At 69.3% G+C, this 27,647-nt stretch overlaps 1 protein-coding gene across 2 annotated transcripts; it reads left to right on the forward strand.

Moving 5' to 3' along the window:
• Window positions 1-1,931: 1,931 nt before the first annotated feature.
• Window positions 1,932-25,910, forward strand: INTS1 (integrator complex subunit 1). 2 transcript variants are annotated; one of them, XM_059699451.1, is made up of 46 exons: window positions 1,932-2,242; window positions 2,554-2,835; window positions 4,477-4,673; window positions 4,798-4,935; window positions 5,174-5,333; window positions 5,477-5,581; window positions 5,918-6,111; window positions 6,193-6,338; window positions 6,443-6,584; window positions 7,372-7,548; window positions 8,084-8,192; window positions 8,381-8,501; window positions 8,925-9,002; window positions 9,420-9,577; window positions 9,882-9,978; window positions 10,871-10,962; window positions 11,141-11,201; window positions 11,807-12,004; window positions 12,236-12,365; window positions 12,535-12,714; window positions 12,791-12,940; window positions 13,306-13,596; window positions 14,216-14,383; window positions 14,459-14,570; window positions 15,063-15,224; window positions 15,632-15,778; window positions 16,068-16,166; window positions 16,317-16,441; window positions 17,265-17,519; window positions 17,880-18,039; window positions 18,307-18,447; window positions 18,711-18,882; window positions 18,959-19,082; window positions 19,407-19,537; window positions 20,061-20,148; window positions 20,243-20,454; window positions 20,560-20,683; window positions 21,703-21,836; window positions 22,115-22,307; window positions 22,783-22,910; window positions 23,053-23,165; window positions 23,855-23,968; window positions 24,603-24,673; window positions 25,080-25,171; window positions 25,295-25,404; window positions 25,492-25,910. In XM_059699451.1, the coding sequence occupies exons 1-46, from the start codon at window positions 2,185-2,187 to the stop codon at window positions 25,605-25,607; spliced, it is 6,555 nt and encodes a 2,184-aa protein (XP_059555434.1). In that variant the 5' UTR covers window positions 1,932-2,184; the 3' UTR covers window positions 25,608-25,910. The 2 variants fall into 2 exon arrangements, with proteins under 2 accessions (XP_059555434.1, XP_059555435.1); XM_059699452.1 differs by having other exon boundaries at window positions 1,933-2,242; window positions 5,477-5,582; window positions 5,925-6,111.
• Window positions 25,911-27,647: the final 1,737 nt, after the last annotated feature.

Here is a 27,647-nt window from a genome sequence, read left to right on the forward strand (position 1 = left end):
GGGGACAGCGGGGGAGGGGGAGGGACAGCAGGGGAGGGGGAGGGACAGCGGGGGAGGGGGGAGGGACAGTGGGGGAGGGGGGACAGCGGGGGAGGGGGAGGGACAGCGGGGGAGGGGGAGGGACAGCAGGGGAGGGGGAGGGACAGCGGGGGAGGGTGGAGCTGCAGGATGGACCGTCTTGAGAGAACAGGCCTTGGTCCTTGGTAGGTAGAAACCAGGTGAGGGTCTCAGGCTGAGGTGACCCGCCGGAAGCCTGGGGCCTCTGGACGCAGCAGCCCCCCCCCCCCTCGCCGTCTCAGACCCGCGGGACCATCAGAGAATAAACGCCCGTCAGGCGCCTGGTGGGGGGCGCGTCACAGGTACAGGGACACCTGCGTGCGTCCACGGGGCCCTGGGTCCCCACCTGCTGCCGCTGAGGAGGCCCTGGCCGCTCCCCCTTCCTGTGCTGGAGGCTGAGCCCCAGGCGGCAGCCCTCCCCTGCGATCTGAGCCCCAGGGCTGCTGCCGCCTCAGAATCCCGTGAGGGAGAGATGGTCCACCCGACCCCACGCCTCTGACCCCCGCACCCTGACCCCCGCACCCTGGGCTCCTCCCGGCCGGTCTGTGAGACAGTCCCGGGGAGACTGCCCTTGAGCACAGTGAACGGCTCTGACGTGGGTGCAGGTGCCCGCAGGAGAGCAGCCACTGCCCGCAGGGTCCGGAGGCCGGAGGGCTTCACGGAGGAGGGGGCGGAGCTGGAGGCTGGGCTTGGAAGGATGAGGAGGAGGAGGCTGTGGGGGGAGAGGGTGGAGGACCGCGCGGAGGAGGGGGGAGGAGGGGCGGGTGTGGGCCTGGGCCGTGGGGACCTGTGCTGGGCAGGGGAGGCTGGGACAGCCCTGGGCAGGGCACTCTCCTTTTCCTGCGCGACGATTTCCATAACTGCAAACCCGGAACACGTGGCCTGCCCTCCGCGTAACCACGGGAACCGCTTGGGTGTCCTGCCCAGACTTGGTCCACCGTAAACATTATTATTGATTTTGAGAGGAAGGGAGAGGGAGAGGGAGACCCATGATAAGCCTCCTGGGCCACAGGTGGGTGTTCAACCCCTGGGCCGTGCGGGCCAGGCCGCTCTGTCCACGTTTAGAGCGACCTGGCCGCGCCCACGTGCTGGTCCCTAACCGCTTCCTCCCCAGCCGGCCGGCCCTTGGCAGCAGCTTCTGGACGCCCGGGGGCTGCACTGACCCGTCCAGTTGCTGGACACCCGACGATGACTCCTGCCAGCCCGCCAGCCCCGCCAGCAGATCCGAACACCGTTTCACAGCTCTGACCCGGCGGCTTCGGTTCCCTGGGGTCCCGCTCCCCCATGCGCCATGTGGGGGGTCAGCTCTTAGGGACCCCATGGCTCCCCCAGAGGAGGTCGCGGGCAAGGGCCGGGCTTTGGGCCAGGCTGTTGCTCCAGGTTCCTTGCTCCTGGTGGGGAGACGGCTGCTGAGGCCCTAGGATGGCCCGAGACCCCCAAGAAGAGGAGGCGGCTGGGTCGCTGTGACAGTGACCCCCGCGCAGGCCAGGAGCCCCAGGCTGTGATGAGGGGCGGCCTCCATGCCCAGGGACCCGCTGGAGTTGGCAAGTCCCTCCTGCTCTGACGCTGTGTCCCCTGGGCCCCTCCTGCCTCCCACGTGGGGACCCCAGAGCCTCCCCGGGACCCACAAATGGGAGAGCAGGTCTCTGAAGGTCCCGCATGTAGACGAGAACCCCGAGGCCACCGGACAGACACCCGCGGCTGCGGGGCAGCGCCAGCCTCCCGCCGCCAGAGGGCGCTGCAGGCCCCGCGCAGGCGCCGCAGCCCCTCTCGCCTCCGTGCCCACCCTCCCCGCCGCGTTGTTTTGCTTCTGGTTTTTCCGGAAGTTGATTCGCTAAAGTCGACTTCCGGTTCCGGGGTAGAGCCTTGGCGGTGGCAGCGGCGGGGCGATCGGTGCCGTGCGTAGCTGGCTTGGGTTCGCTGCTGCCGGCGGCCCCGACCCCCAGGCGGCTCTCAGGCGGCGCTCGCGCGGCTCCTTCGGGCCCGCTCCGCCCGGCGGGGCCCGTTCGCCCCCGGCCCGAGGCCGGCGTGGCCGCGGGACGAATGAATGAGCGAGCGGGCGAGCGCTCGCCTGGCGCCGGTGTCCCCCGGTGACGGCCCCGCGCGGGGCGGCGAGCAGGCGACGCGATGAACCGCGCCAAGGCCCCGGCCGTGCGCAGGCCCAGCGCCGCGGCCAAGACCTCAGGTGCGCGCTCCCCCTGCGGCGGCGCCCGCCGGTGCCCTGGCCGCTACGGGCTGCGGGAGGCGGCGGGGACCCAGGCCTCGCCCTTTGCCAGCTGGGGCCGCGGGCACGCAGCTTGGCCTCGGTGCCCGGAGTCCCCGTCTCAGACCCGGTGCCCGGCTGGCAGGCGGCGCCGACCCTCGGCATCCGCCGGGGACCCCGTGCCCTGCCCCCGGGCCCCCGCTGGGCCCCCGAGGTGGCGGGAGGTGGGACCCGGCCCGGTCCCCCGCCCCGGCCGCTGGGTGAAGGCGCACGCGTCCCCCCTCCCCCCGCAGGGCACCCTCCGCCCGGCGACTTCATCGCCCTGGGCTCCAAGGGCCAGGCCAGCGACTCCAAAGCGGCGTCGGCCCTGCTGAAGCCCGCGGCCCCCGGCCTGCCGTCCGAGCGCAAGAGGGATGCGGCCGCCGGCGCCTCGTCCCTGCCCGGCCTGGCCAAGCGCCCCAAGCTGCCCGCCACGCCCCCGCTGAGTGCCCTGGGCCGCCTGGCCGAGGCCGCGGTGGCGGAAAAGCGCGCCATCTCTCCGTCGATTAAAGAGCCGTCCGTGGTCCCCATCGAAGGTCAGTCGGAGCCCAGACTCCCCCTGAGGATGTCGCCCACCCCGTCCCTCCCCCGGGATCCGGGGGCCACTTCCAGGCCAGCACTGGGGGGGGGGGGCTGCACCTCTTGGGCCTCCGAATTCTGTCGGGGTGCGGTGACCAGGACAGGCGCAGCCCCGGGTCCTGTTGTTGACACAAAGCCTCCAGTTCTGCAGCCCACCTGCCCCGCTTCCTGCCTCGCGTCCCCATGGATCCTACCCGGTGGCTCCGTGACCCGTAGGTCAGATCTGTCAGCTGTCAAGGGCCGCAGAGGCTGGGCGTCTAGGTGCTCGCTGACAGCTGTGGGGAGGGGCCGCCAGGGAGCTGCAGTGGGAACCCGGCCTCGTGGAGGGCGGAGGGCTCACAGGCAGAGGGTCCTGGAGAAGGACCGCCAGGCGGAGGCCCGCGCCCGCCCGGCAGCTGGAGCTGCGCTCGGGGAACAGCGAGGCTGGGCGCACGCAGGGGTCAGGGGTCAGGCCGGCGGTGGGGGGAGGCTTGCGCTGGACTTGGTGCCACTAGGGACCCCGGGGACCGCAGGGTCGGGGACACAGCTTTGGGAGTGAGTCAGGCGACAGCTGCCCCGGCCCCTGACCCTCGTTCAGGGGCCTCACCTGGGCCCCTCGCGCTGGTGGAGCCTGAGCGTCTGCAGGGCTGAGGCCGCGACGCTCACTTACTGCCTGAGCTCCCTTTGTTTTTAGCATCACCTCCCTGGAGGGTGGCTGTGAAGATAAAAGTGAAATGTGGTTATTTAAGAACATTCTGGATGGTAACCGACTTTATAGTTTTTTTATTGGTTTGAGAGAGAGAGAGAGAGAGGAAGGGAGAGAGAAACATCGATCGCTGCCTCCTGCACGACCCCCACGGGGATGGAGCCCAGCCCCCGGGCCTGGGCCCCGACTGGGAATTGAAGGGCCGCCTCTCGTTGCCGGGAAGACGCTCAGCCAGCGGAGCCGCACAGCCCGGCACGATTTCCGCAGAACAGGGAGGAGGCTGCTCCGCTGTTTAACGTCCGGCCTTGAGGGTGTCGTCAAGGCGGGACCCTGCTCGCTCCCAGTCCCTCCGACCCGCCCTGTGGGCACCGAGCAGGGGCAGTGAGGGTGGAGATCAGACGGCACTCTGTGGGGAAGCAGGTGCCAGGGCTAAGTCTGCAGCTGAGGAAGTTAAGAGAACGAATGGGTGAAACTCAAAGGGCTCTTTGCAAAGACACTCAGGTGTCCCCACAGTGAGTGTGTGAGTGTGAGTGGGTGAGTGTATGTGTGTAAGTGTGAGGCACAGACCACCCACGCAGCGGCCGCCACTGGAAGGAAAAGTAAGGCTCCGAATGGCATTGTGCTAACTAATTTGAAAACCTGGGACGGATTGAACAACTTGTAGAAAAACAGATGTGCTGCGGGAGAAGCCGGGGGAGGTGTGGGAGGCAGGGAGGTCAGGAGGCGGCTGGTCCGCACGTGGGCCATCCGCGCCGCGCCTGCCTGGCCGTCACTGTCCTGCCCCCACCTGCCGGGGACTGCTGTTCCTGGAGCAGCCAGCGGGGCCATCGCCCGAGACCCTCGCTTCGGGGCGGTCGGGCCCGTGGCTTTGGGGGGAACCTGATGGGCAGCCTCTGCGCCTCCTGCTCCGCAGTCCCGCCCCCGGCGCTGCTGGACGAGATCGAGGCTGCCGAGCTGGAGGGCAACGACGACAGGATCGAGGGCGTGCTGTGCGGGGCCGTGAAGCAGCTCAAGGTCACCCGGGCCAAGCCCGACAGCGCCCTGTACCTGAGCCTCATGTACCTGGCCAAGACCAAGCCCAACATCTTCGCCACAGAGGGGGTCATCGAGGTGAGGGGGCGGGGGAGCAGGCCGAGGGCCGTGCGGCTGCCCCCTCCCAGCCACGCACACCCTCCCCCCAGCAGCTGGCTCTGCCCGTGTGCAGGGAGGCTGACCCGCGCGCCGTCTCCTACAGGCTCTCTGCAGCCTCCTGCGGCGGGACGCCTCCATCAACTTCAAGGCCAAGGGCAACAGCCTGGTGTCCGTGCTGGCCTGCAGCCTGCTCATGGCCGCGTACGAGGAGGACGAGAACTGGCCCGAGATCTTTGTCAAGGTGGGTCCCCCCCTGCTGTGGGGTGAAGAGGACCGAGTGCCCCGGGAGAGGAGGGGAAAGAAGCAAACAGCGTTCCCTCGGGGGTGGCCGTCTGATGGCCCTGCACGGGCCGCTGGCGGGTTCCTGGGAGCCCCCTCCAGGCGGCTGGCGGCGTGTGGGAAAGCACTTGCCTGGCTTCTCCCCGCGGCCCAGCGCTCGAGCTGCCCGGGGGCCTGGACGCCAGCCTCTGTCCCCGCAGGTGTACATCGAGGACTCCCTGGGGGAGCGGATCTGGGTGGACAGCCCGCACTGCAAGGCGTTCGTGGACAACATCCAGACGGCGTTCAACACCAGGATGCCCCCCAAGAGCATGCTCCTGCAGGGGGAGGCCGGGCGCAGCGGAGGCGACCTCAGTGCTGGTGAGAAGCCGGTCCGGCTGGGGAGGGAGCGGGGTTTTCAGCGGAAGGGGTGCTGGGGTTACTCCCGCCAGGGAGCCCGGCATTAGGGGCGTAGGTGCTCACGGGACAGGCGGGTGCATGTTCCATGAGGCCTCCATCTGCAGGGAGCAGCCCGCACCCCTCCCTCACTGAGGAGGAGGACAGCCAGACGGAGCTGCTGATTGCCGAGGAGAAGCTGAGCCCGGAGCAGGAGGGCCAGCTCATGCCCAGGTAGGGTGCGGCCCGGCCCCCGCTGTGAGTGTGAGTGTGTCAGTGTGTGTGTGTGTGTGTGTGTGTGAGTGTCAGTGTGTGTGTGTGAGAGTGAGTGTGCATGTGTGTGTGTATGTGTGTGAGTGAGTGAGTGTGAGTGGGTGAGTGTGTAAGTGTGTGTCTGTGTGTGAGTGTACATGTGTGTGTGTCAGTGTGTGTGTGAGTGGGTGAGTGTATGTGTGTAAGTGTGTGTGTGTGTGTGTGTGTGCGTGTGTGGCTGGCTGGCTGGAAGGCAGACGGTGGGCTCGGAGGAGAGCCGCCCTCCCTCCCTCCTGCCTCCTCCCTTCCTCCCCTCTGGCCTAGGTATGAAGACCTCACGGAGAGTGTGGAGGAGTATGTTCTGGACATGCTGCGGGACCAGCTCAACCGGCGCCAGCCCATTGACAACGTCTCGCGGAACCTCCTGCGGCTCCTCACCTCCACCTGCGGCTACAAGGAAGTGCGGCTGATGACGGTGCAGAAGCTGGAGATGTGGCTGCAGAACCCCAAGGTGAGGGCGGCACACGGGTCGCCCCCTGGGCCCGGCCTGTGGCCGAGTCTCGGGGCTGGTGGTGACTCGGCCTCCCTGCAGCTGACGCGGCCGGCCCAGGACCTGCTGATGTCCGTGTGCATGAACTGCAACACGCACGGCGCCGAGGACATGGACGTCATCTCCCACCTGATCAAGATCCGCCTCAAGCCCAAGGTTCTCCTCAACCACTACATGCTCTGCATCAGGTGCGGCCGGGGCGGGGGGGGGCGGCCGGGGCGGGGGGGCGGGAGGGGCCTGGGGCAGCCCGGCTCGTGCTCACCCGCCGCCCACCTGCTCGGCCCATGTCCAGGGAGCTGCTGAACGCGCACAAGGACAACCTGGGCACCACCATCAAGTTCGTGATTTTCAACGAGCTGTCCAACGCCCGGAACCCGAACAACATGCAGATCCTGTACACGGTGCTGCAGCACAGCGCGGAGCTGGCCCCCAAGGTAGGGCGGCCGCTGGGCGTCACGTGCCGCCGCCTGGGACCCACCACCGGTTGGAGAGGGCGCCGGCCTCATCGCCGAGCCAGCTGTTTAGCCGAAGCCGCGTGTGGCGCCCAGCGCGTGGGAGAACGCGCGAAGGGGTGGCGGGCCGTGCCCAGGGCACTGGGAGCACTTGAGTCTGTCTGACTCGCACTCAGCTCCAGAGGGTCCCTTACGTGTCCCTCGGCCCTCCTGGCACTGGCCTGGGGCCCAGCAGTGAGTCTTGTGTTCAGTGTCCCTTCTGAGGAGACCTAAGAACAGCACTCCTGTGACTAACGTGCCAGGTTTTGAACCACTTGGTCGTATGTGAAAAATCCGTGCGGACACTGCCAGACGTCACCGCTGCCCTCTCGTCCCGTAGCCGCTGTCAGGAGAGGTGGTGGCCAGGGGTCTGCTTGGAGTTGGTGTGGGGCTGAGCCGGCTGCTCAGCCCGAGGGCTTGGGTGCCCTGCAGCCCGTGTCTGCTGTCATCTGTCCCCTCACTGAGCAGGGACCGGCTCCCACAGGGCAGCTGCCGGCGGGGGGCGAATACGATGCAGAGCTGCTCTCGAGGCTCGTCCGGCGGCCTGGGATCGGGCGGGGTGGGTCCACGCTGGGCGTGACTGCGCATTAGCACGCCCTGTGGGGCTTTGGAAAAACAGGCGGCACCGTGTCCTGGAAGGGCTGGGGGCTCTGGCAGGGCCGAGCCAGGCCCTGGGGGCGGGCCTGGGGCGCTGGCGCTGGCGCTGAGCTCCCTGCTGGTCTCTCCCCAGTTCCTGGCGATGGTGTTCCAGGACCTGCTGACCAACAAGGACGACTACTTGCGGGCCTCGCGGGCCCTGCTGCGGGAGATCATCAAACAGACCAAGCACGAGATCAACTTCCAGGCCTTCTGCCTGGGGCTCATGCAGGAGCGCAAGGAGCCGCAGTACCTGGACATGGAGTTCAAGGTGGGCGCTCACGCTCGCTGCCTCTCAGCTACACACAGTGCCCACGTGTGCAGGCCAGTCCCAGGGGGCAGCGGGCTCCGTCCTGTGAGGACCAGGGAGGGGCTGGCCAGGGACCCCTCTGGGCTGGGTGTGGCGGTGGGGACAGATGGGAGCTGGCGGGCCAGGGAGCCAGGGGATGGGGACTGCGGGCTGGGTCTGCTCTGGGTGGGATTTAGAGAGAGCGACGGGGTGGAGGGAGGTTAAACGCAGGGATTGGGGCCGGGTGTGGAGGACGTCACATGCCACGCAGGCGAGTTGGCACAGGGCCGTGTGGTGCACGCTTCTCCGGGGCAGGGCCGTGTGGTGCACGCTTGTCCAGCCCTATTGGCTGCATCTCCTTCCCACAGGCTCTTGGTCCCTTGACCTCCTCCCGCCTGGCCCTCTCCTGGGACGGGCTTTCCCAGCGCCCTATGGACCGGTGTCCTGTCCAGCGGCCGGAGTGCTAGGCCTGGGGTGAGGCCTGGGTGTAAGCCGCTGTGCTGGGCTGTGCTTGCAGGAGCGGTTCGTGGTGCACATCACAGACGTGCTGGCCGTGTCCATGATGCTGGGCATCACGGCCCAGGTGAAGGAGGCCGGCATCGCCTGGGACAAGGGAGAGAAGAAGAGTAAGGATCGGGCCAGGCTTGACTGGGGGTCCCGGTCGGAGACAGCAGGGTGCAGGGGTGCTCCTGGGCTGCCGGCCATGCCCCAGGGCCCAGGCCTCCCTCCCCGTGCCAGCCTGACCTGGACCCTGGGAGGCGTGGTGGCCGTGAGCTGCGTTCAGGCGCCCCGGTGACCTGCGTGTCCCTTTCAGACCTCGAGGTGCTGCGCTCCTTCCAGAACCAGATCGCCGCCATCCAGAGGGACGCGGTCTGGTGGCTGCACACCGTCGTCCCCTCCATCAGCAAGATGGCCCCCAAGGACTACGTGCACTGGTGCGGCCTGGGGCGTGCTGCCCTTACGGCACCGGGAGGGACAGGGCTGGCCACGCAGGAGCCTGTCTGTCCCCTTGGATGTGGCCACTGGCTGACGAGCCTCAGAGGAGCCAGTGGGCAGCAGCAGCCCCTGGTGCTGCTGACACGGGGTCACCCTGTGCTGTGACCTCGGGCAGGCCTTCCGGACAGGGCGGAGGTGGGGTCCCGTGTGCCCGGGGTTGGGGCATGTCCACCCCCCGTCACCTGCCAGCCCGCGGGCCTTGTCGGGGCTGCTTGTCGTGGTTGCTGCCGGCCCTCGGGAGGGCGTGGGGCGTCGCAGGCCTTAGGAAATAGCCGCCCCTGGGGGCCGTGCCCGCCTTGGAGCTGGCGGGCGGCTGGGAGGGCCCCGGGGCACCCCTGACGGCTCTGCCTGCCTCCCCGCAGCCTCCACAAGGTGCTCTTCACCGAGCAGCCGGAGACCTACTACAAGTGGGACAACTGGCCGCCCGAGAGCGACCGCAAGTGAGTGTGCGTGCCGGCAGGACGAGTCCGCGCACCCTGCCCCCGCCGCCGCCGCCGGTGCCGCCTTCTCTCCCAGAGGAGCTCCGCCCGGGCTCCCGTCTCCACCCCTGGTGGCTCCCAAACCGCCGCCTCCCCCGAGCCCAGCGCCCCGCCCCGGGCGCCCCCCGGTCCCTGCTGCTGGTGCCGCTCCCCGCACACTCCCCGGTCCATTTGGGGGCTCGCAGGCTCTGCTGGCCGCCCCTTGCCCCGAAGGGCCGGCACCTTCTCAGGCTCCTCCCTGGGAGGCCAGGCCGTGTCCAGAGGCCTCAGGAACAAGTGGCCGGGAGGGGGGGTGGTGGCCCCTTTAGCACTTGGCACTGGGGTCACCTGCCAGTCTGGCTGGCCCCCCGAGCCCAGCCTCTCCCTGCTCCCCCACAGCTTCTTCCTCCGCCTGTGCTCCGAGGTGCCCATCCTGGAGGACACGCTGATGCGCATCCTGGTCATCGGGCTGTCCCGCGAGCTCCCGCTTGGCCCCGCGGACGCCATGGAGCTGGCTGACCACCTGGTGAAGCGAGCTGCGGCCGTGCAGGCGGACGGTAAGGGTCCCTCGGGGCTTGTCCTGGCCCAGTGGGCGCCGGCCGCCCGCCAGGGGCTCTCACTCAGGTCAGCTCCCCCTGCCCGCTGTGCTGCTACCCCCGGCAGTCCTGCCTGCTCGCCAGACCGGCTCCGGCGCCACCCAGTGGACGCTTGCCTCCGTTTCCCCAGGGTGGCTCCTCCTGGTGCCCCTCAGTCCTCCCTCCGTCCCAGCTTCTGGGAGCAGGCCCGTCCTCTTGCTCCTGGTGCCGCGGCCTGACCCTGGGCCTCGGTGTCCACTGACGGGCTCTGGGCCTTGCGTTTCAGACGTGGAAGTGCTGAAGGTGGAGCGGGTCCAGCTGCTTGACGCCGTCCTGAACCTGTGCACCTACCACCACCCCGAGAACATCCAGCTGCCCCCGGGGTAGGCCTGGGCGCCCGGGCCGGGTCCCTCGCTCTGCCCTGACGCTCCCTCCCTCCCCCGGGGTAGGCCTGGGCGCCCGGGCCGGGTCCCTCGCTCTGCCCTGACGCTCCCTCCCTCCCCCGGGGTAGGCCTGGTCCGGGTCCCCTCGCTCTGCCCTGACGCTCCCTCCCTCCCCCGGGGTAGGCCTGGTCCGGGTCCCTCGCTCTGCCCTGGTGCTCCCTCCCTCCCCCGGGGTAGGCCTGGGCGCCCGGTCCGGGTCCCTCGCTCTGCCCTGACGCTCCCTCCCTCCCCCGGGGCTAAAGCGTGAAGCCAGCCCACCGGAGCCCGAGGTGCTTTCCTGCCGCCCTGGGGTTCCGGGGCCCCTGTTCTCCCTCGGGCCTCAGGCTCGCCCTGTGTGGTCACACGCACGCCTTGTCTCTGGACAGCGCTGCTCTCCCGCCGCCCTGTGTGGAGAGCCACGTGTGCTTCCCTCGTGACTCCGTGTTTTAGTGCGTCCACAGGCTGGGCAACCGTCGCCACCCCTGAATTTTAGAACCTCCCCCCGAAGACAGTGAGGCACAGCCCAGGCTGCGCAATTTATTCATTCGTTTATTTATAATACATTTTTATTGATTTCAGAAAGAAAGGGAGAGGGGGGGAGAGAGAGAGAAACATTAATGATGAGAATCATTGATCGGCTGCCTCCTGCACACCCCACACTGGGGATCGAGCCCGCAACCTGGGCATGTGCCCTTGACCGGAATTGAACCTGGGACCCTTCAGTCCGCAGGCTGACGCTCTATCCACTGAGCAAACCGGCCAGGCCCGGGCTGTGAACTTGAAAGCAGTTGCCGAGCTGGTCAGCCCCTGACGCGTGCGGCTGAGGCTGGCTGTCGACACCCTTGTGTTGCAGGTATCAGCCTCCCAACCTCGCCATCTCCACCCTCTACTGGAAGGCCTGGCCCCTCCTGCTGGTTGTCGCCGCGTTCAACCCGGAGAACATCGGTGAGCCCTCGGCCGCAGGGCGCATCCTGGCTGGGCCTTGGCGGCTCTTCCTTTGGGCGTCTGGCTTGTCAGGACCTGGGGGAGCGGGCTGGGAAGGGGGCCCGGGGACCCCGGGTGCTGGTGGTGGCTAAGTGGGGGTGCTGTGTCCCGCTGCCACCTGCTGTCTCCTTGCCCTCAGGTCTGGCCGCCTGGGAGGAGTACCCCACGCTGAAGATGCTCATGGAAATGGTGATGACCAAGTACGCTGGCTCGCCCGCAGCTGTGGACCTGAGGGGCGGCCGTCTGTGCCGGGAGGCGGAGCGCCAGCCGAGTGCGCTGGGGTCCCTGTTCCTTGGGCCTCAAGTTTCTGAATCTCCGTCTCCAGAGCTTGACTCCCTCCTCCTGGCTGCAGGGGCGGCCTGGGGGCCCGCGTGGGGTCAGGCAGAGGGTGGTGTGACGTAGGACAGACGGAGAGGAATGGGGGCCGGACGGTGAGGCCGCCGGAGACAAGGTGGCTTGTCAGGAGCCGGTGTGAAAGCTGCTGGGGGCCGACGGGTGACCCGCCTCTGCACGGCAGGCCCGGCTCAGCCTGAGCCCCTTGCTCGCTCGCTCCTCAGTGAGCCCAGAAAGCGGCGCTGTGTGCGGCTCTGCGTGCGGCCCGGGCTGGGGACACGGCTCTGCACACCTCGGGCTGATGTGTGGAGGGCGAGTGGGTAGCCAGGCCTGGGCTCCGGAAACACGGGCTCCCGTGCGGATGTCTGACTTGGATTGCGGGGCTCCCAGTGGGGCCTGACGGCTGAAGCTGGGCACCAGGCGGGCCCTGAGCGCCTCGATGCCTGGTGACCGCTCCTCCCTCTGGCCTCAGCAACTACTCCTACCCGCCCTGCACCCTGACGGACGAGGAGACCCGCACCGAGATGCTGAACCGCGAGCTGCAGACCTCCCAGCGGGAGAAGCAGGAGATCCTGGCGTTTGAGGGGCACCTGGCAGCTGCCTCCACCAAGCAGACCATCACCGAGAGCAGCAGCCTCCTCCTGTCGCAGCTCACCAGCCTCGACCCCCAGTACGAGCTGCGCTGAGTCCCCGCTCTCGGCTCTCACAGAGCCTGGCGTGGGGGTGGGGGGGAAGGGGCCGGACGGGGGTGGCGGGGGGAGTCGCCCTGAGACCGCGTGGCCTGGGGAGGCTGAGAGTGGCAGGGCTGGGAGGAGGGAGCCTCGGGCAGCAGGCGTCCTGGCCCCGCCTCTGCTGCCCGGGGCTGTGTGACCGGCCTCTCCCGTGTGCTCTGGGCTCGCAGGGGGCCCCCGCGGAGGCCGCCCCCTCACATCCTGGACCAAGTGAAAAGCCTCAACCAGTCCCTGCGCCTTGGGCACCTGCTGTGTCGGAGCCGAAACCCAGACTTCCTGCTCAACATCATCCAGAGGCAGGCGAGTGTGGGCGGGCGGGCGGGCGGGCGGCGGGCCCTGCCGGGCTGCCGCACCCCAGCCCTGGTGAGCCCATGCCAGGCAGGGCCGGACAGGACGCGGGCGTGGGCGAGGGGTGGGGAAGGGACGAGGACGGCCAGAAGCTGAAGGAGCCGCGTCCTGGCCCCTGCAGGCCTCCTCGCAGTCCATGCCCTGGCTGGCTGACCTGGTGCAGGCCAGCGAGGGCTCCCTGGACGTGCTGCCCGTGCAGTGCCTGTGCGAGTTCCTGCTGCACGACGCGGCCGACGACGCCGCCTCCGGGGAGGAGGAGGAGGAGGGCGGGAGCAAGGAACGGAAGGCCAGGAAGCGGCAGGTGTGTGCCGGCCCCACCCCCTCCCCCTCCTGCCCCTCCCCCCCCCGCCCGCCCTGAGGCCCCCCTGTCCCCGCAGAGGCAGCAGAAGCAGCAGCAGCTCCTGGGCCGCCTGCAGGACCTGCTGCTGGGCCCCAAGGCGGACGAGCAGACCACCTGCGAGGTGCTGGACTACTTCCTGCGGCGCCTCGGCTCCTCACAGGTGGCCTCCCGGGTGCTGGCCATGAAGGTGAGCGCAGCCGCCCGCTGTCCTGTGCGCCCCGCCCCGCAAGCGGCTCTCCTCCCGGCCGGTGGCCGTGCCCACCAGGTCTGCTGCCTGGTTCTCACAGGAGGGCTGTGCTGGTGACACCCCAGCCCCGCCTCTGCCCTCTCCCCGTGTCCCTCCCGGGCAGCTGGGACCCTGGCGTGGTGCCTCCGGGCTGCGGAACGCGTGCTTGTGCTGCTCTCTCTGCTGGGGCAGCTCTAACGGGACGCAGTCCGTCCGCGGCAGCCTGCGTGCGCCCGGGGCTTCGGGAGCCTGTTCGTGCCCCCTCTGCCCCGTCGGGGTGCCCTTGGAGGCATGGTGGAGGCCCGCTGACCCCCGTCCGCTTGCAGGGCCTGTCCCTGGTGCTGTCGGAGGGCAGCCTGCGTGACCGGGACGGGGAGGAGAAGGAGCCCCCGGCGGAGGAGGACTCGGGGGACGCGGAGACGCTGCAGGGCTACCAGTGGCTGCTGCGCGACCTGCCCCGGCTGCCCCTGTTCCACAGCGTCAGCGCCTCCACCGCCCTGGCGCTGCAGCAGGCCGTCCACATGGAGACCGACCCGCAGACGGTCAGCGCCTACCTGGTCTACCTGTCCCAGCACACGCCCGTGGAGGAGCAGGGCCCGCACAGCGACCTGGCGCTGGTGAGGGGCTCCGGTTCCAGGCGGGACCTTCGTTCAGAGCTGGCAGCAGGGGCGGGGGAATCGGGCCGCTTGCTGCCCGACGAGCCGCCATGGCCCCAGGCCTGGCTGCCCTGTTGCTGTGGGCCTGGCTGGCTGCTCTGCATGCTGCCGGGAGGGCCCACGTCTGTCCTCTCGTTTCCGTGGATCTGCTTTCCCAGGGGCTGGCGGCAGCTCTGGGACCCAGTGGGCTCCTGCGAGCGAGCCCGCGATGAGGGCCTCACGGAGAGCACGGTCCCCTGCGGGGCGGAGCCGTTGCCGGGGTCCAGCACACGGTGCACGGCCTCCCCTGTGGGTCCTGAGGCCTCACCCTCCTGGCGCTCGTGGGATGGTGTCCGCGGACCCTCCACGCTGGGTGGGTGGCTCTTGTCAGGGCTGTGTCCCCTCCAGGGAGTGCCGGGGCCCTGCCCTTCTCCTCCCAGCCCTGTTGGCACTTCTTGTCCGTGTGTCTGAGAGGCCCTGCCGGCACCCCTCCCCTGCCCTGGGCGCCAGGCTGAGCGTGGCGTGGTGTCTGGGGCAGCTTGGTGCCCGGCTCTGGGCTGTTGGCTGCGTGAGAGGAGCCCCTGACGGCTTGCTCCCCCAGGACGTGGCCCGACTCATCGTGGAGCGCTCCACCATCATGTCCCACCTCTTCTCCAAGCGCTCCTGCAGCGCCGAGTCGGACGCCGTGCTGGCCGCGCTGCTCTCCATCTTCTCCCGCTACGTCCGGCGCATGCGCAAGAGCAAGGAGGGGGAGGAGGTGTACAGCTGGGTAAGGCAGGCAGCCGTCCCCTGGAGCCCGCCCGCCCCCAGAGCCCGCCCGCCCTCACGCCTCCTCTCCCTGCAGTCGGAGTCGCAGGACCAGGTCTTCCTTCGCTGGAGCAGCGGGGAGACGGCCACCATGCACATCCTGGTGGTGCACGCCATGGTCATCCTGCTGACGCTGGGGCCGCCCCGTGGTGAGCAGCCTGTGGGGAAGGGGTTTGCTGTTTCACGTGGGGGAGCCTGCCCACCTCGTGAGTGCAGAGTCGGAGGGCCCAGCCCTCATGGGTGTCCCCTGGAGTGGACGTGTTGGGGAGTCCTCTCCCTGCCTGTCCAGAGGCTTCTGGGGGGTACACAGCAGCACCCACACGGTCGGACCACAGATGGACAGGCCGTGACTCCTCACTGCCCGGCCACACTGGCCTGTGGTTATGTGATGCCCATGGGCAGTGCCCGGGTGCCTTCCTGTGCTCGCGCCCCTTCTCCCGGCCCAGCAGGGAAACGGGGTTTCACGAAGGACAAGTCCACTCTCAGCTGACTCTCCGCGATCCCCCAGATCCTAGACTTTCCCGGACGAGACGAGGAAGCACCTGCTCCCCCCGCCTGGGCTCCCCCCGCTGGCCTCAGTGCACGGGGCTGGGCTCCTCGGCCGAGCCGTGTCTGCTGCTGACCCTGTTGTCTCTCCCCAGCGGGTGACGAGGAGTTCCAGGCCCTGCTGGACATCTGGTTCCCCGACAAGAAGCCCCTGCCCACGGCCTTCCTGGTGGACACGTCCGAAGAGGCGCTGCTGCTGCCCGACTGGCTGAAGCTGCGCATGATCCGCTCCGAGGTCCCGCGGCTGGTGGACGCCGGTATGGCCTGGGCTGGGCTGGGCGGGGGAGGCTCCGCAGAGAGCCCGGCGTGAGCCGTCTGTGGGGACAAGGACCAAGCCACCCGGAACTTGGAGGGGGAAGGAAGGCAGGGCCGCTCCTGGTGCTGGAAGATGTCCTGTTGGGCGGTGCAGGCAGGGCTGGACGCAGGAAGCAGTTTAGGGAGCGGTGGCTGCCTGGGCGGACGGGAGGAGGATGTGCTCGAAGGAGCCTGGACCCGTGGGAGGCTCGGGAGCCACGGGGGGTGCTGGGGAGCTCAGAGCCAAGAGGCCAGAAGCCACGGGGCTGGCACACAGCCGTGGAGCGCGTGTGGGACCCGGCTGCACCTCGAGCTGCCTTTGGGGCGGGAGAACCGGCCCCTGGTGCTGGCTGAGTGAGTGTGGCCTCAGCCCTGCAGGACCTGGAGCCCCAGCAGCTGCTGCTGTTCGTGCAGTCCTTCGGCATCCCCGTGTCCAGCATGAGCAAGCTCCTGCAGCACCTGGACCAGGCCGTGGCCCACGACCCCCAGACCCTGGAGCAGAACATCATGGACAAGAGTAAGGACTGGGTCCCCGCGCTGGCCAGCCAGTGTCTGGGACCTGGCGGTCAGCCCGGAGCTTGGGATCTGAGGGGGCGGGGGAGGGGAGCTGTATCCCCGAGCAGGAGTAGAGGCTGGGGTTGTCAGGAGAGGCCAGGCCGTCCCTGTCCATCGAGCCAGCCCGGCATCAGCACGCCCTTGGGTGGGGTGCCCAGCACTCCTGCTCCTGCTGGCGGGCCCGGAGCGGGGGGGGGGGGGGGGGGGGGCAGCTCTGCCCGTGGTGCTTACACCCAGCTGCTGCTCCACAGATTACATGGCTCACCTGGTGGAGGTGCAGCACGAGCGAGGAGCGTCCGGAGGCCAGACGTTCCACTCCCTGCTCACGGCCTCCCTGCCCCCGCGGCGAGGTACCAGCCCAGCCCAGACCCAGGGGAAATGGTGGCTGCCGGCCAGCGTCTGGGCTCCTGCCCCGGCCCCGCACGGCCACACGTCCGCTCTTCTCTCGGGTGGGGTCTGGCGAGGCGGGGACTCTGAACCGACACCTCCCTTTCCCGCAGACAGTGCCGAGGCGCCCAAACCCAAAAGCAGCCCGGAGCCGCCTCCGGGCCAGGGCAGGATCCGGGCCATGACTCAGGTGCGGGTGCTCGGCCCCGAGGACGACCTGGCCAGCATGTTCCTGCAGGTGCGGCCACACTGCCGGGCCTCAGAGCCGGCGTCCCAGCTGTCTGTCTCCTCCTGCCCGGGAGGGCTTGGCCCTGAGACTCCGCTGACCCTCCCGGTGCCCCCGTGTCCTCCCCCAGAACAGCAGGCTCAGAGCAGGCCCGCCTCTGGGTGGTTGTGAGACGCCTTCGGTGTTGAGAACGGCCCAGAGGTGCCGTGGCTCCCACCACCGCCCAGCAGCAGTGGCCGGCCTCTGGCCTGGCTCCAGCGGGCACCTGCCCTCGTGTGTCCTACGAGCCTGCAGGTCACAGGTGTGGCCGTGCCTGTGCCTTTGCGTCATTATTGAGAAGGGGCTCGAGTGCGACACGCTGTGTCCAGTGTGTTTTGGCGATTTCTAGTGCGTTCAGCGTGCAGCCTGCCTCTGGCTGGCTGTAGGCCCCGGGCCCGCTCTCTGCCCGCCCTCCCTCTGCTCCTGCGTCCGTGCTTTCCCTCTTCCTGGCACACGTGCACACGAGCCCCGCGGTGGTGGTCCCGTGTCCGTGTGTGCCCTCCACGTGCAGCCACGTTTACCAGGTGCAGGACCACCTTCCTACTCGCACGCTCGCTCTCCCTGCACCGCCCGCCGGGGGAGGCCGCCTGCGGATGGAGGGCCGAGGGCAGTGTGCTCGCTGTGCTCTCGCTCCTGAGCTGGGGTCCCCACGCAGGCCCGGGCCCTCCCTGGACGGAGAGCCTTGCAGGGACCGGCCTCTGGCCAAGAGGGGGAGCGTGGTCGTGAGGGGCGCCGGTGAGGGCTGAGGGCCCCTTTCGGCCGCATCTCTGCCAACCACTGCCTTTCTTCTGCCCAGGTCTTCCCGCTGAGCCCAGGCCCACGGTGGCAGCTCTCCAGCGCCCGCCCCGTGGCCTTGGCGCTGCAGCAGGCCCTGGGCCAGGAGCTGGCGCGAGTCCGCCAGGGGAGCCCCGAGGGGACGGGCGTCGCGGTGCGCCTGCTGCAGGCCATGGCCTCGCTGCTGAACTCCCCGCACGGAGGCGCCCTGGCCGTGTCCATGCAGCGGCACCACTTCCTGGCCTGCCCTCTGCTGCGCCTGCTCAGCCAGTACCAGGTGGGCTGTCCGCACGGGGGGTGAGCTGGGCGGTCGTCCCCCCCCCCCCCCCCCGGGAAGTGTCCAGCCAGGAGCCGAGGGGTGGTGTCCGCCGAGTGCCTCCCACCCGGACGCACCGATCGGCCAGTCGCCGCACCTGCTCAGGTTTACGTGCGAGTGTACCTTACCGTTTGTGTCTCCACCCGTTACGCTCGTTTAATCTCCCCGCTCTTGCTGCCCCCAGTGGCCTGCACTGGTGTTCCCGTGACGACTGAGGCCGGGGGGCACCTGGGGAGCACCCTGACAGCTGCTGTGACCGTGTCCCTGGCCACAGCCTGGGCGGCCCTGAGCGGCGTAGCCATGTGCCATGTTGTCCCACAGCGCTGCATGCCCCAGGACTCTGGCTTCTCGTCGCTTTTCCTCAAAGTGCTCATGCAGATGCTGCAGTGGCTGGACAGCCCCGGCGTGGAGGCCGGGCCCCTGCAGGCCCAGCTCAAGCTGTTTGCCGCTCAGTACTCGGCCCAGCGCAGGATCAGCGACGGTGAGGGCGGGAGGGGGGCGTTGAGCCGTGTGCTGGTCCGTGGGGAGCGACGGCCTTGTCAGCACAGGCAGCTGCGTGCTCAGGTCTGCGTGCCCTGAGGCCTGATTGGCTCCTGTGGGCGAGGCCAGGCCGTGTAGGGCAGTGCTCTGGGGAGGCTCCCAGGGAGGGAAGTGGGGTCGGCAGTTCAGGGGCTTCTGGACAGACCAGGCTGACCGGTGGGGGTAGAGGCCACGCCAGGCCCGGGGTCACACAGGCGTGTTCCTGCAGTGCGGAGTGGGTTCCTGCACCTGGCGGAGGCCCTGGCCTTCCGTGGGGACATGGAGGTGGTCAGCTCCACCGTCCGGGCCCTCGTTGCCACCCTAAAGGCTGGGGAGAAGTGTGGTGTGGAGCCTGAGCTTATCAGCAAAGGTATGTGGGCCTGTGAGGACCCCTGGCGCCCCTGCTGCCCCCACCGAGGCCCCCACCCAACACCGTGAGCCAGTCCTGTGGCTCCCCAGCTCTCACCCTGAGGCAGGTCCCAAGCTGCACCCACTGCTGGCCGGCCTGGGCTGGCACACCGGCCCCTGTTGGCACAGGATCGGGGACTGTCCGTCTGGAGTCAGGCGGTCTGAGGGCCACCGGCTCCATCTGAAGCTGGAATGACACACCGATCGCCTCTGTCCCTGCCACAGTCCTGCAGGGCCTGATCAGGGTGAGGTCGCCTCACCTGGAGGAGCTGTTGACGGCGCTTTTCTCGGCCGCCTCTGCCCTCCCGGCCTCCAGGCCGGTTGCGGTGGTGAGCTCCCTGCTGCTGCAGGAGGAGGAGCCGCTGGCCGCGGGGCAGCAGGACACCGATGGCAGCAGGTGAGCCTGCGCCGCGGGGAGGCAGGTCTGATGGGCAGCTCCGAGGGCGTCACTGAGCCCCCGCCCTTCCCTGCAGCCTGGAGGCCGTGCGGCTCGGGCCTTGCTCGGGGCTCCTGGTGGACTGGCTGGAGACGCTGGACCCCGAGGTGATCGGCAGCTGCCCCGACCTGCAGCAGAGGCTGCTGTTCTCCCGGAGCAAGGTGGGCTGCGCGGCGAGGACCGGCACCCGGGCCCTGGCCACTCCGGGGCCCTGTTCTCATCCACGTTCCCTCCAATCCGTCACACCGACCGGCCAGAGCTGGTTGCTGGGCACTCAGCTGGGAGGGTCGGTGCTTGTGGGCCCAGGTGCTCGCAGAGGGGACTCGGCGGTGCCATGGCTGACAGACAGGAGCCAAGCGCCGCTGTGGGGACGGGTCCTCTGAGCAGGGGGTGCCGGGCCCTGCAGGGAGGGGCGGCCACTGCCGCCTCCTGCGAATGGCCCCTCTGCTCCTCGGGCAGCGCCCACAGGCCTCCTTCCTCCCCAGGGCAAAGGTCAGCCCGGCCCGCAGGTGCCCTCTTTCCGGCCCTACCTCCTGGCCCTCCTCACGCACCAGTCCAATTGGTCCACGCTGCACCAGTGCATCCGGGTCCTGCTGGGCAAGAACCGGGAGCACAGGTGAGCCCTCCTCCCACCTGCCAGCGGCCGGGCCCAGCGGGGACGCGGCTCCGAGGCTCAGGCATCCGACCCCGCACCTCCCCTCCTCTTCCTCCGGGCCCTGCAGCTCTCGCCCAGCCCTGGCTGCACCACTGCCCCAGGCAGGGGCCTGTCAGTGGGCATCGCCTCCTGGGGTACAGAGCACGCTGGCCCAGTGTCCCTGTTGCATGTGACCACCAGGGCAGGCAGCCAGGCCCGGAGCAGCCCACTCTCCCCAGGTCACGCCCACGGCTGTCATCACACTGTGCCACGTGGGCACCAAATGACCCTCTGTGGCTGGCAAGTCCGGGGGTGGGCAGGGCCAGCGTGGGGCAGGGAGAGGTCAGGCAGGACGGCTGATCTGGGCCCTTCAGGAGCCCCTGGGAGTGTGGTGGCCTAACCGTGTCCCCCCAAGGAGCTTGTCTCCTCCGCCTGCCCCCGCCCTGCTTTCCTTCCGTGCCCAGAAACGGACGGCCTCACGCTCCTGGGGCTCCTTGCTCCCCAGGTTTGACCCCTCGGCCTCCCTGGACTTCCTCTGGGCTTGCATCCACGTGCCTCGGATCTGGCAGGGACGGGACCAGCGCACCCCTCAGGCAGGTCATGGGGAGCACCCGCCTGCGGGCTGGGTTGACACGTGTGCGAGCCCATTGGTCCATCCGGGGCTGGCTGACTGGGTGCCCATTGCAGAAGCGGCGGGAGGAGCTGGCGCTGCAGGTCCAGGGCCCCGAGCTCCTGGGCCTGGTGGAGCTGATCCTGGCCGAGGCCGAGACCAGGAGCCAGGACGGCGACCTCCTTCAGGCCCGGCTGCCCCTGCTGCTCAGCTGCTGCCGTGGGGACGATGACAGCATCAGGAAGGTGACGGTGCACCTGACCGGCTGCATCCAGCAGTGGGGTGACAGGTGAGGGTGTCCCTGTGCTGATGGGAGCGCCACAGTGTGAGCCGGCTCAGCCCCGGCAGCAGGAGGCGCCCTGGCCCTCACCCCCCCCCCCACCCCCGTCCCCAGCCTGCCAGGCCAGCGCTGCCAGGACCTGCTTGTGCAGCTCTACCTGCAGCGGCCGGAGCTCCGCGTGCACGCGCCCGAGGTCCTGCTGCGCAGCGTGGGCGCCACCGCCAGCAGCATCTGCAAGGTGAGCCGGCGCCCCGCTCGCTGCGTCTGTTGCTTCTGAGCGGGGCACGCAAACAGGACACAGAGGGACACGTTTCCTCAGATTTGGAAACAAGCAGGAATCCGGTGCGAGGCGGGGTCGTGTCTGCGGCCTGTGCCTCCGGCCGTGTGGAGGCGCTCGGATGTGGCTTTTCTCCTTAGAGGTCCTCGCTGTGGAGCAGAGACCCCTGTCTTCCTGCGTCCCCGTCCTTCCTCAGTGAGGGACCCGGCCCAGGGCGTGTGGCGCGGGTGGTGAGGTTTGACGGCGCCCACCCTGAGACGGCGCACAGCCAGCAAGCGTGCCCTCGCCCGGGGCGCCCTCTGCCCCTCCCCGTCACCTCGTCACCTCCGCTCTCCCCGCGCGTTAGCTGCGCTTTCTGTCCACAGACTCAGTGCGCCCTCTGGGTGGGCTCCTGTCACTCAGTGTAGTTCCTTTGAGACCCACGCAGGCCACAGCTGCATGGGTGGTGCGTTTCTTTGTGGTTGCGTGGCTTCTGCCATGGGCCAGGCCCACCTGCTTGTTGTCCGCCTCTGGTGGGCCCTGCGGGGACCCCTGCCTCCACTTCTCCTGGGGGTGGGCGGGGTGGTGGGCGGGGCCTCCCCACTGGTCCTGGCGCCGGAGGAGCTGCTGTCTCCTGGCCACTCTCCTCCGTTCTGTGCACGTCTCTAACGCCACACACAGCGTACGCTTCCCCCGCTCGCCAGGTCATTGCGGCAGAAGTGAGAGCGTTTGTTCTGTGGAAAGGGGTTGACTCAAGTGTGTGTGCGTGCGTGTGCGTTTGTCTGGAAACCTTGGCTGGGGCTTGCCGACCTGCAGGGACACTGGGGGAAGGAAGGCTTCCCTGGTCACTGCTGGCCTGCCCGGCCCTGGAGGACGGGGACCTTGGCCCCCGGACCCCGCACGCCCCGTGGTACCCGGTTGCAGCTCCTTCAGGGGCACAGGCTCTGGGCGGGCAGCGAGGTTTGCAGGCAGCAGCCCAGCCTCTGACCCCTTCCTCCCAGCTGGATGTGCTCACACACCGCTTCATCACCCTCCTCGCCGACACCAGCGACTCCCGGGCGTCCGAGAGCCGCGTGGCTGACGCCAACATGGCCTGTCGGAAGCTGGCGGTGGCTCACCCCCTCCTGCTGCTCAGGTACGGCCTCCCCACTCCCGATGCCGTTTGAGAGCAGGTCTGGGCTGACAGCTGATGCGGGCACATGCACAGCCTGGCCAGGCGCTGGAGCCCAGCGGCTGGGCCTCGGCGGGAGGGCAGGGGCCCCCAGACCAGGGCGCGGGCACGTTGCACTTCCTCATAGGCCTGGGGCCGGGCACGGTGGGCCAGGCCTCGGATCAGCTGGGCGTCCAGCCGACTCTGGTGGGGTCTGCCCAGTGGCGGGCGGGCCAACCACCCAGCGCGCTTCCTGTCTCCAGGCACCTGCCCATGATCGCTGCACTCCTGCACGGCCGCACCCACCTCAACTTCCAGGAGTTCCGGCAGCAGAACCACCTGACCTTCTTTCTGCACGTGCTGGGCGTGCTGGAGCTGCTGCAGCCGCAGGTGTTCCAGAGCGAGCACCAGGGGGCGCTGTGGGACTGCCTGCGCTCCTTCATCCGCCTGCTGCTGGTGGGTGCCGCCCTGCGCGCCCGCGCCCTCCTCAGCCAGCTGCCCCCACCAGTCCCCATTCAGCTCCTCCGGCTGCTCCCACCGCCCTGGCCAGGCCCTTGGGTGGGGGCTCCTGGGATCCCTGCGGGAAAGCAGAGCCCCTTGGCTGCCCCTGGGGACCAGCGCCTGGGAAGGCCCCCACTTCTCAGAGGTCTGGGCAAACCCCTCGTTTTTCCAAACACAGTGGGGACTCAGGGCTGCGTCTTTGCACCCGCTGTGCCTCCGCTGAGCCTGTGGCCCTGTGGTCACGGCTCCCTGTCTGCACGGAGGTCATGAAGGACGAGGCCCTTTGACCCTTCGGGACCCTCCACCTAAGCCCAGTGGCCAGAGGTGGTGGTGGCCGTGGTGCCCAGGGTCCCTGGGGGGCCTGGGAGGCAGACGGCTGGGCGGGCGTGTTCAGCTCCGAGCTCTGCATCGCACGGTGGCCCCTTTGCAGAACTACAGGAAGTCCTCACGCCACCTGGCTCCCTTCCTCAGCAAGTTCGTGCAGTTCACCCACAGGTACATCACCTGCAACGCGCCGGCAGCCGCCGCCTTCCTGCAGAAGCACGCGGGCGCGCTCCAGTGAGTGCACGTGGCCGTGGGTGGCCCGGGGATCCTGAGGCGGGCAGCCGCCAGGTCACAGACCTGCTGCCTCCTGGGGTCGGGGCCCTGCCCGCCCCCCCACCTGGAGCCGTGTCCTCACAGTCGCCTGTGCTCTCCCCAGCGACCTGTCCTTCGACAGCAGTGACCTGGTGATGCTCAAGTCCCTCCTCGCGGGGCTGAGCCTGCCCAGCAGGGATGGCCGAGCCGACCACGGCCTGGACGAGGAGGGAGAGGGTGAGTGGGCCCAGGGTTCTGGGGAGGCTCCAGGCCTGGCCACCCCAGCAGCAGCAGCCCTAGACCGGCTCAGGTGTCCCTGGGCGGCGGCCCCAGTCGGGCATGTGCAGGCAGCACTGAGGGGTGCTGTGGCCCGTGTGATCCCATAGCACCCCGCCCCACCATGGAAGCTGGCCGGGCCCCCCACTGTTGTGTCTGGCACTCACGTGCAACAGTGACGTGGCCCCCACAGGCCGGGCCAGCGGTGCTCCTTGCGTCCCCGACCAGCTGATGAGTGAGCGAGTGACCACTGAGCCCACAGGCGCCGGCCCTTCAGGGCTGCTCTGCTGTCCATCGCGGGTGTGAGTGTGGCTCGCGGCAGTCCGTGCAGCACTTAGCACAGAGCCTAGCACTCAGGTGCCTTTATTGAGCGCCTGCTGTATGCCAGGAGAGCACAGGAAGGGAGCAGCAGGTGACAGGCGCCCCCCTTGGCTCCTTGTTGCATACCCGGCTGAGCGCTCGGCTCCGCTGGGGGGGCACCTTCTGGCCTGTGATTCGGGGACTGCTGGGCAAGGACGACCCGCTTGTACCCACGGGTCCTGCAGCCTCGATGTGGGTGTTTCCTGATCGCCCTCCGGGCGGCCCTGCATAGACAGCATTCCGGGACGGCCGTGTTTCCGCAGCCACAGGCCTGGCTTCCTGTCTTCCAGATGAGAGCTCGGCGGGCTCCCTGCCCCTGGTCAGCGTCTCCCTCTTCACCCCGCTGACCGCAGCTGAGATGGCCCCCTACATGAAGAGGCTCTCCCGAGGCCAGACCGTTGAGGGTGAGGCTGGGGCCGGGCCTAGAGCCTCCCTGCAGGGCACCCAGAAGAGCAGCCTTGCTGGCCTGGGAGGGGCGGGCCTGCTGCCTCCTGGGGGTGCAGAGGGCGCTGGAGGGAGGGCAGCCGGCTGCAGGCAAAGGAGGTTGGGGAGACCCTGCAGTGGCGGGGGGCGGGGGGCGGAGGTACCGGCAAAGGGGAGCTGGCGGCTGGCGGTGTCTGCAGGAGAGGAGGCCTCGGGGCCAGGGAGTGACGTGTGCCTGGGGCTGAGCTGCCACCTGGCAGGAGGGGTGGGGCGTCAGAGGAGCCTGGCACAGATGCAGATCCCTGGCCCTCGAGGCTGGAGCGGCTCGGGGAGGGTGTGCACCCTGAAAGCTCCCCGTTGGCCGGCGCCGTGGCTGGTCACTGGCCAGCAGAACGGGGGGTGCTTTCCTCCTGGGCCTTACCCAGCGCCGAGGACAGTGCAGAAGGTTCCAGGAGGCGGGGGCTCCAGTGATGGGCACACTGCACCCAGGGAGCCCGCAGAGCTAGGCCAGCGCCTGGGACGCCCCTGACCTCTGTCCCTGCTGGCGGGTGGCACGAGGCACTGCCGGCCGGTCCTGCTGCAGCCGCCCCCCTCGTGTGACCCCTGCCCCCACAGACCTGCTGGAGGTTCTGGGTGACATAGACGAGATGTCCCGGCGGAGACCCGAGATCCTGGGCTTCTTCTCGGTGAGTGAGCGGGGCCTCCCGGGGGCCGACCTGCTGCCCCCCGTCGGCTCCTCCTGGGGTGTCGGCAGCTCGTGCTGTGCCCGCGTCCGCAAGCCGGCATGGAGACGCCCACGTGGGCGCTGGCGGGGAAGCCCTGGGGGTGGGGGTGTCTGAACCCGGCCCCCAATGCCCACGGTCGAGCATGGACCACGGCAGGGCCACCGCTCTGCTCGGGGCTGGAACTCGCCGACAGGTCTGAGGTCCCAGAGCTGGCCAGGCACCGGGGGGGGGCTTGGGGGCAGGGTTCCCTGCCGCTGTTGTCGTCGTCTTTGTCAGCGCACGGCTGTCAGGAGGCCGTGACCCTGGGGGCTGAGGGCTTGTGCCTGGACAGCAGGCCGCCCGGTCACACTCCGCCCCTGCCCTGCAGACCAACCTCCAGCGGCTCATGAGCTCCGAGGAGGAGGCGTGCCGCAGCCTGGCCTTCAGCCTGGCCCTGCGCTCCATCCAGAACAATCCCAGGTGAGCCGCGTGGGGCTGGGGGGAGTGGGGGGCGGGGCCTGGCCGTGGGCTCTCGAGTGGAGTCTGGAGCCTGGGCCGTCTGGGCGTGGAGGGGAGGTGCCCACTGAGCACATGCCTTCTCAGCATCGCGGCCGACTTCTTGCCCACGTTCATGTACTGCCTGGGCAGCCGGGACTTCGAGGTGGCACAGACGGCCCTCCGGAACCTGCCGGAATACACCCTGCTCTGCCAAGGTGCGTGCCGCCCCGGCCCGTCCCGCCCGCCCCCAGGCGCCTCTGCGGCCCTGCCCCTGTGGCCCACCCGCAGTCCTGTCTCCCCAGAGCACGCGGCCATGCTGCTGCACCGCGCCTTCCTGGTGGGCATGTACGGCCAGGTGGACACGAGCCCCCAGATCTCCGAGGCCCTGCGGATCCTGCACATGGAGGCGGTGATGTGAGCCTGACGCCCCCATGCCGCCTGGCCCTCGATGCGTCCACCAGGCCCCCCCAGGCCAAGCCCAGACCTCCAAGGCTCAGCTCACTGGCCTCCTGCTGGGGGGGTGGGCAGGGCGGGGCTGACTGCCCAAGGCTGGGCAGGGGCTGCACTCAGTCCACGGCCAGGGCTCTGGTCAGCAGCGCAGGAAGGGGGAGGGGGGAAGGGGGCCACAGGGGATGGTCTGCCCGGCTTGCAGTGACTGGACTTGGCCAGCTGAGCGGAGACTGTGTGAGGGGCAGGTTCGAATGAAACTTTCTGACCTCGGTGCTGGCTGCTGGGCTTGTCTCCTGAGGTGTGTGGTGTTTAGGGGTGCGGAGCCCCGCCTGTGGCCTGGCCAGCCTGCTCCCCGCGGGTGGGCATGCGGGGTGACGGGTCCTCTGGAGGCAGGAGGGCTCCGCCTGCTGACACAGCCTCAGTCTCTCCACTCAGGCAGTGACTGGAGAGGCGACAGTCCCTGGGCCCCCCGAAGTCCTCAGCCCGGGCTTGGCCCTGCTGAGGAGAAGCCACAGGCCTCGGGCGCAGGGAGCGGGCCTGCGGGGTCAGCTGTGGCTCCGCCCTCCACACGGGACCCCAGTCAGGAGGCCGGGGCCAGCAGGCCCACCTCCAGTGTGGCTGAGGGCAGAGGTGCAGAGCAGTTCCTGTCCGTACACACCACAGGGCCTGGGCGCCCGGCGGGGGCCAGTGCCAGGTCAGCGCTCCAGTGAGGCCTGGGTCCCCGGCTGCACCAGCCTCTCCGGGTCTCCCCTGCCTTCGCTGTGGGTACTGCGTCCCGCCCACCCTCACCCGCAGCGGCCGAGGATCTTCCCGGCACAGAGGCCACCATCCTACCTCCCACGGCTTCCCGCTAGCCGAGCACTCGGACCCCCGGCCCCGCTCAAGGCCTGCTAGGGCTCAGGCGCTGGCTCCAGGTCCACCTGCACCCCCAGGCTCCTCAGCGGGGCCACCGGGGGGCACTGTGGCTAAAGACGGGCCAGGCCCTTGGAAGCCTTGGCCGAGTGGGGCAAGACCAGACTGGTCCTGGCCATGCCCGGGCCCCTGGAGATGGCCCTGGGGGGACGGGACAAGGCCTCCTCACCCAGAGCCCCCGGGACTGCAGGTGCCTCCCCAGCTGCAGGTGGCTCAGCTCCCTCCTCGCTGGCCCTTCCTCTCCAGGCAGCCCTGCTCCCATCCCCAGAGCCCCTGGCATGTCTGCCTGCAGGCCAGCGCCCCTACAGCGCCCCTCAGTGCCCGCATCCTCCCTGTGTGTCATGGACCTCGCTCGGGACACAGAAACCCCTGATGGCCACTCCTGGGGTTGAGGCTCAGCCGGCCCAGGGAAGGGCAGGCTCCAGGTCGCATAGCACAGGCGTGGAGCTGAGGGGCCCTTGTGCTGCCTGGCCTGGGTGCCGTGCGTGCGTGTGTGTGTGTGTGTGTGTGTGTGTGTGTGTGTAGGGGAGCCCCCCGCCCAACGGGCCCCAAGCCTGGTTGCCAGGAACTGCCATGTCTAGGAAGCCCCCTTTGCGTCATGTCACTTACACAACTCCCCACACCACCCACCCAAGCTTGGGAAACAGCCATTAGGACACTCGGGTGCCCCAAAGTGCCGCGCCCTCACCCAGGGCCCCAGAACTACCGGCAAGTGGGAGGTGCATGTCCGTGTGGGTGGGGCTGGGCTGGGTGTGGGGCCCTGTGCCCGTGGCCGACTCCCTGTGCAGCGGGGCAGCAGGGCACCTTCACACGGGGAAAGCCCAGGCGGGCGGCTGCTCAGCTGTGGGCGGTGAGTGGTGACGGGTGGAAGGCCCAAGGAGGGGCTGGCAGCGCCTGCAGGGCCCACGCGGGCTGGGCCGAGCGCCGTGGCGTTAATGTGGCCAGAGGCTTGGCTGTGGTGTGACCTGTGTTGGGTGCGAGCATCCTGTCGGAGCAGGTGGCACGGCTGCGCTGCCCGTCAGCTGGTGCAGGCCCAGGCCACACGTGGAGGTGCCCCTCAGGCGGCGCCGTCTCTTCACATGACGACACAGGCCTA

This window comes from Myotis daubentonii, chromosome 5 (genome assembly GCF_963259705.1).
Source record: "Myotis daubentonii chromosome 5, mMyoDau2.1, whole genome shotgun sequence".
NCBI classification, from domain to species: Eukaryota; Metazoa; Chordata; class Mammalia; order Chiroptera; family Vespertilionidae; genus Myotis; species Myotis daubentonii.

Excerpts from the sequence above, each read along its gene's own strand:
- INTS1 (XM_059699451.1), top strand. The coding sequence starts at position 2,185 with ATGAACCGCGCCAAGGCCCCGGCCGTGCGCAGGCCCAGCGCCGCGGCC. Across the intron at positions 12,366-12,534 it reads TCAACATCATCCAGAGGCAG|GCCTCCTCGCAGTCCATGCC; the intron begins GCGAGTGTGGGC and ends TGGCCCCTGCAG. Across the intron at positions 20,684-21,702 it reads CCGCCAGCAGCATCTGCAAG|CTGGATGTGCTCACACACCG; the intron begins GTGAGCCGGCGC and ends CCTTCCTCCCAG.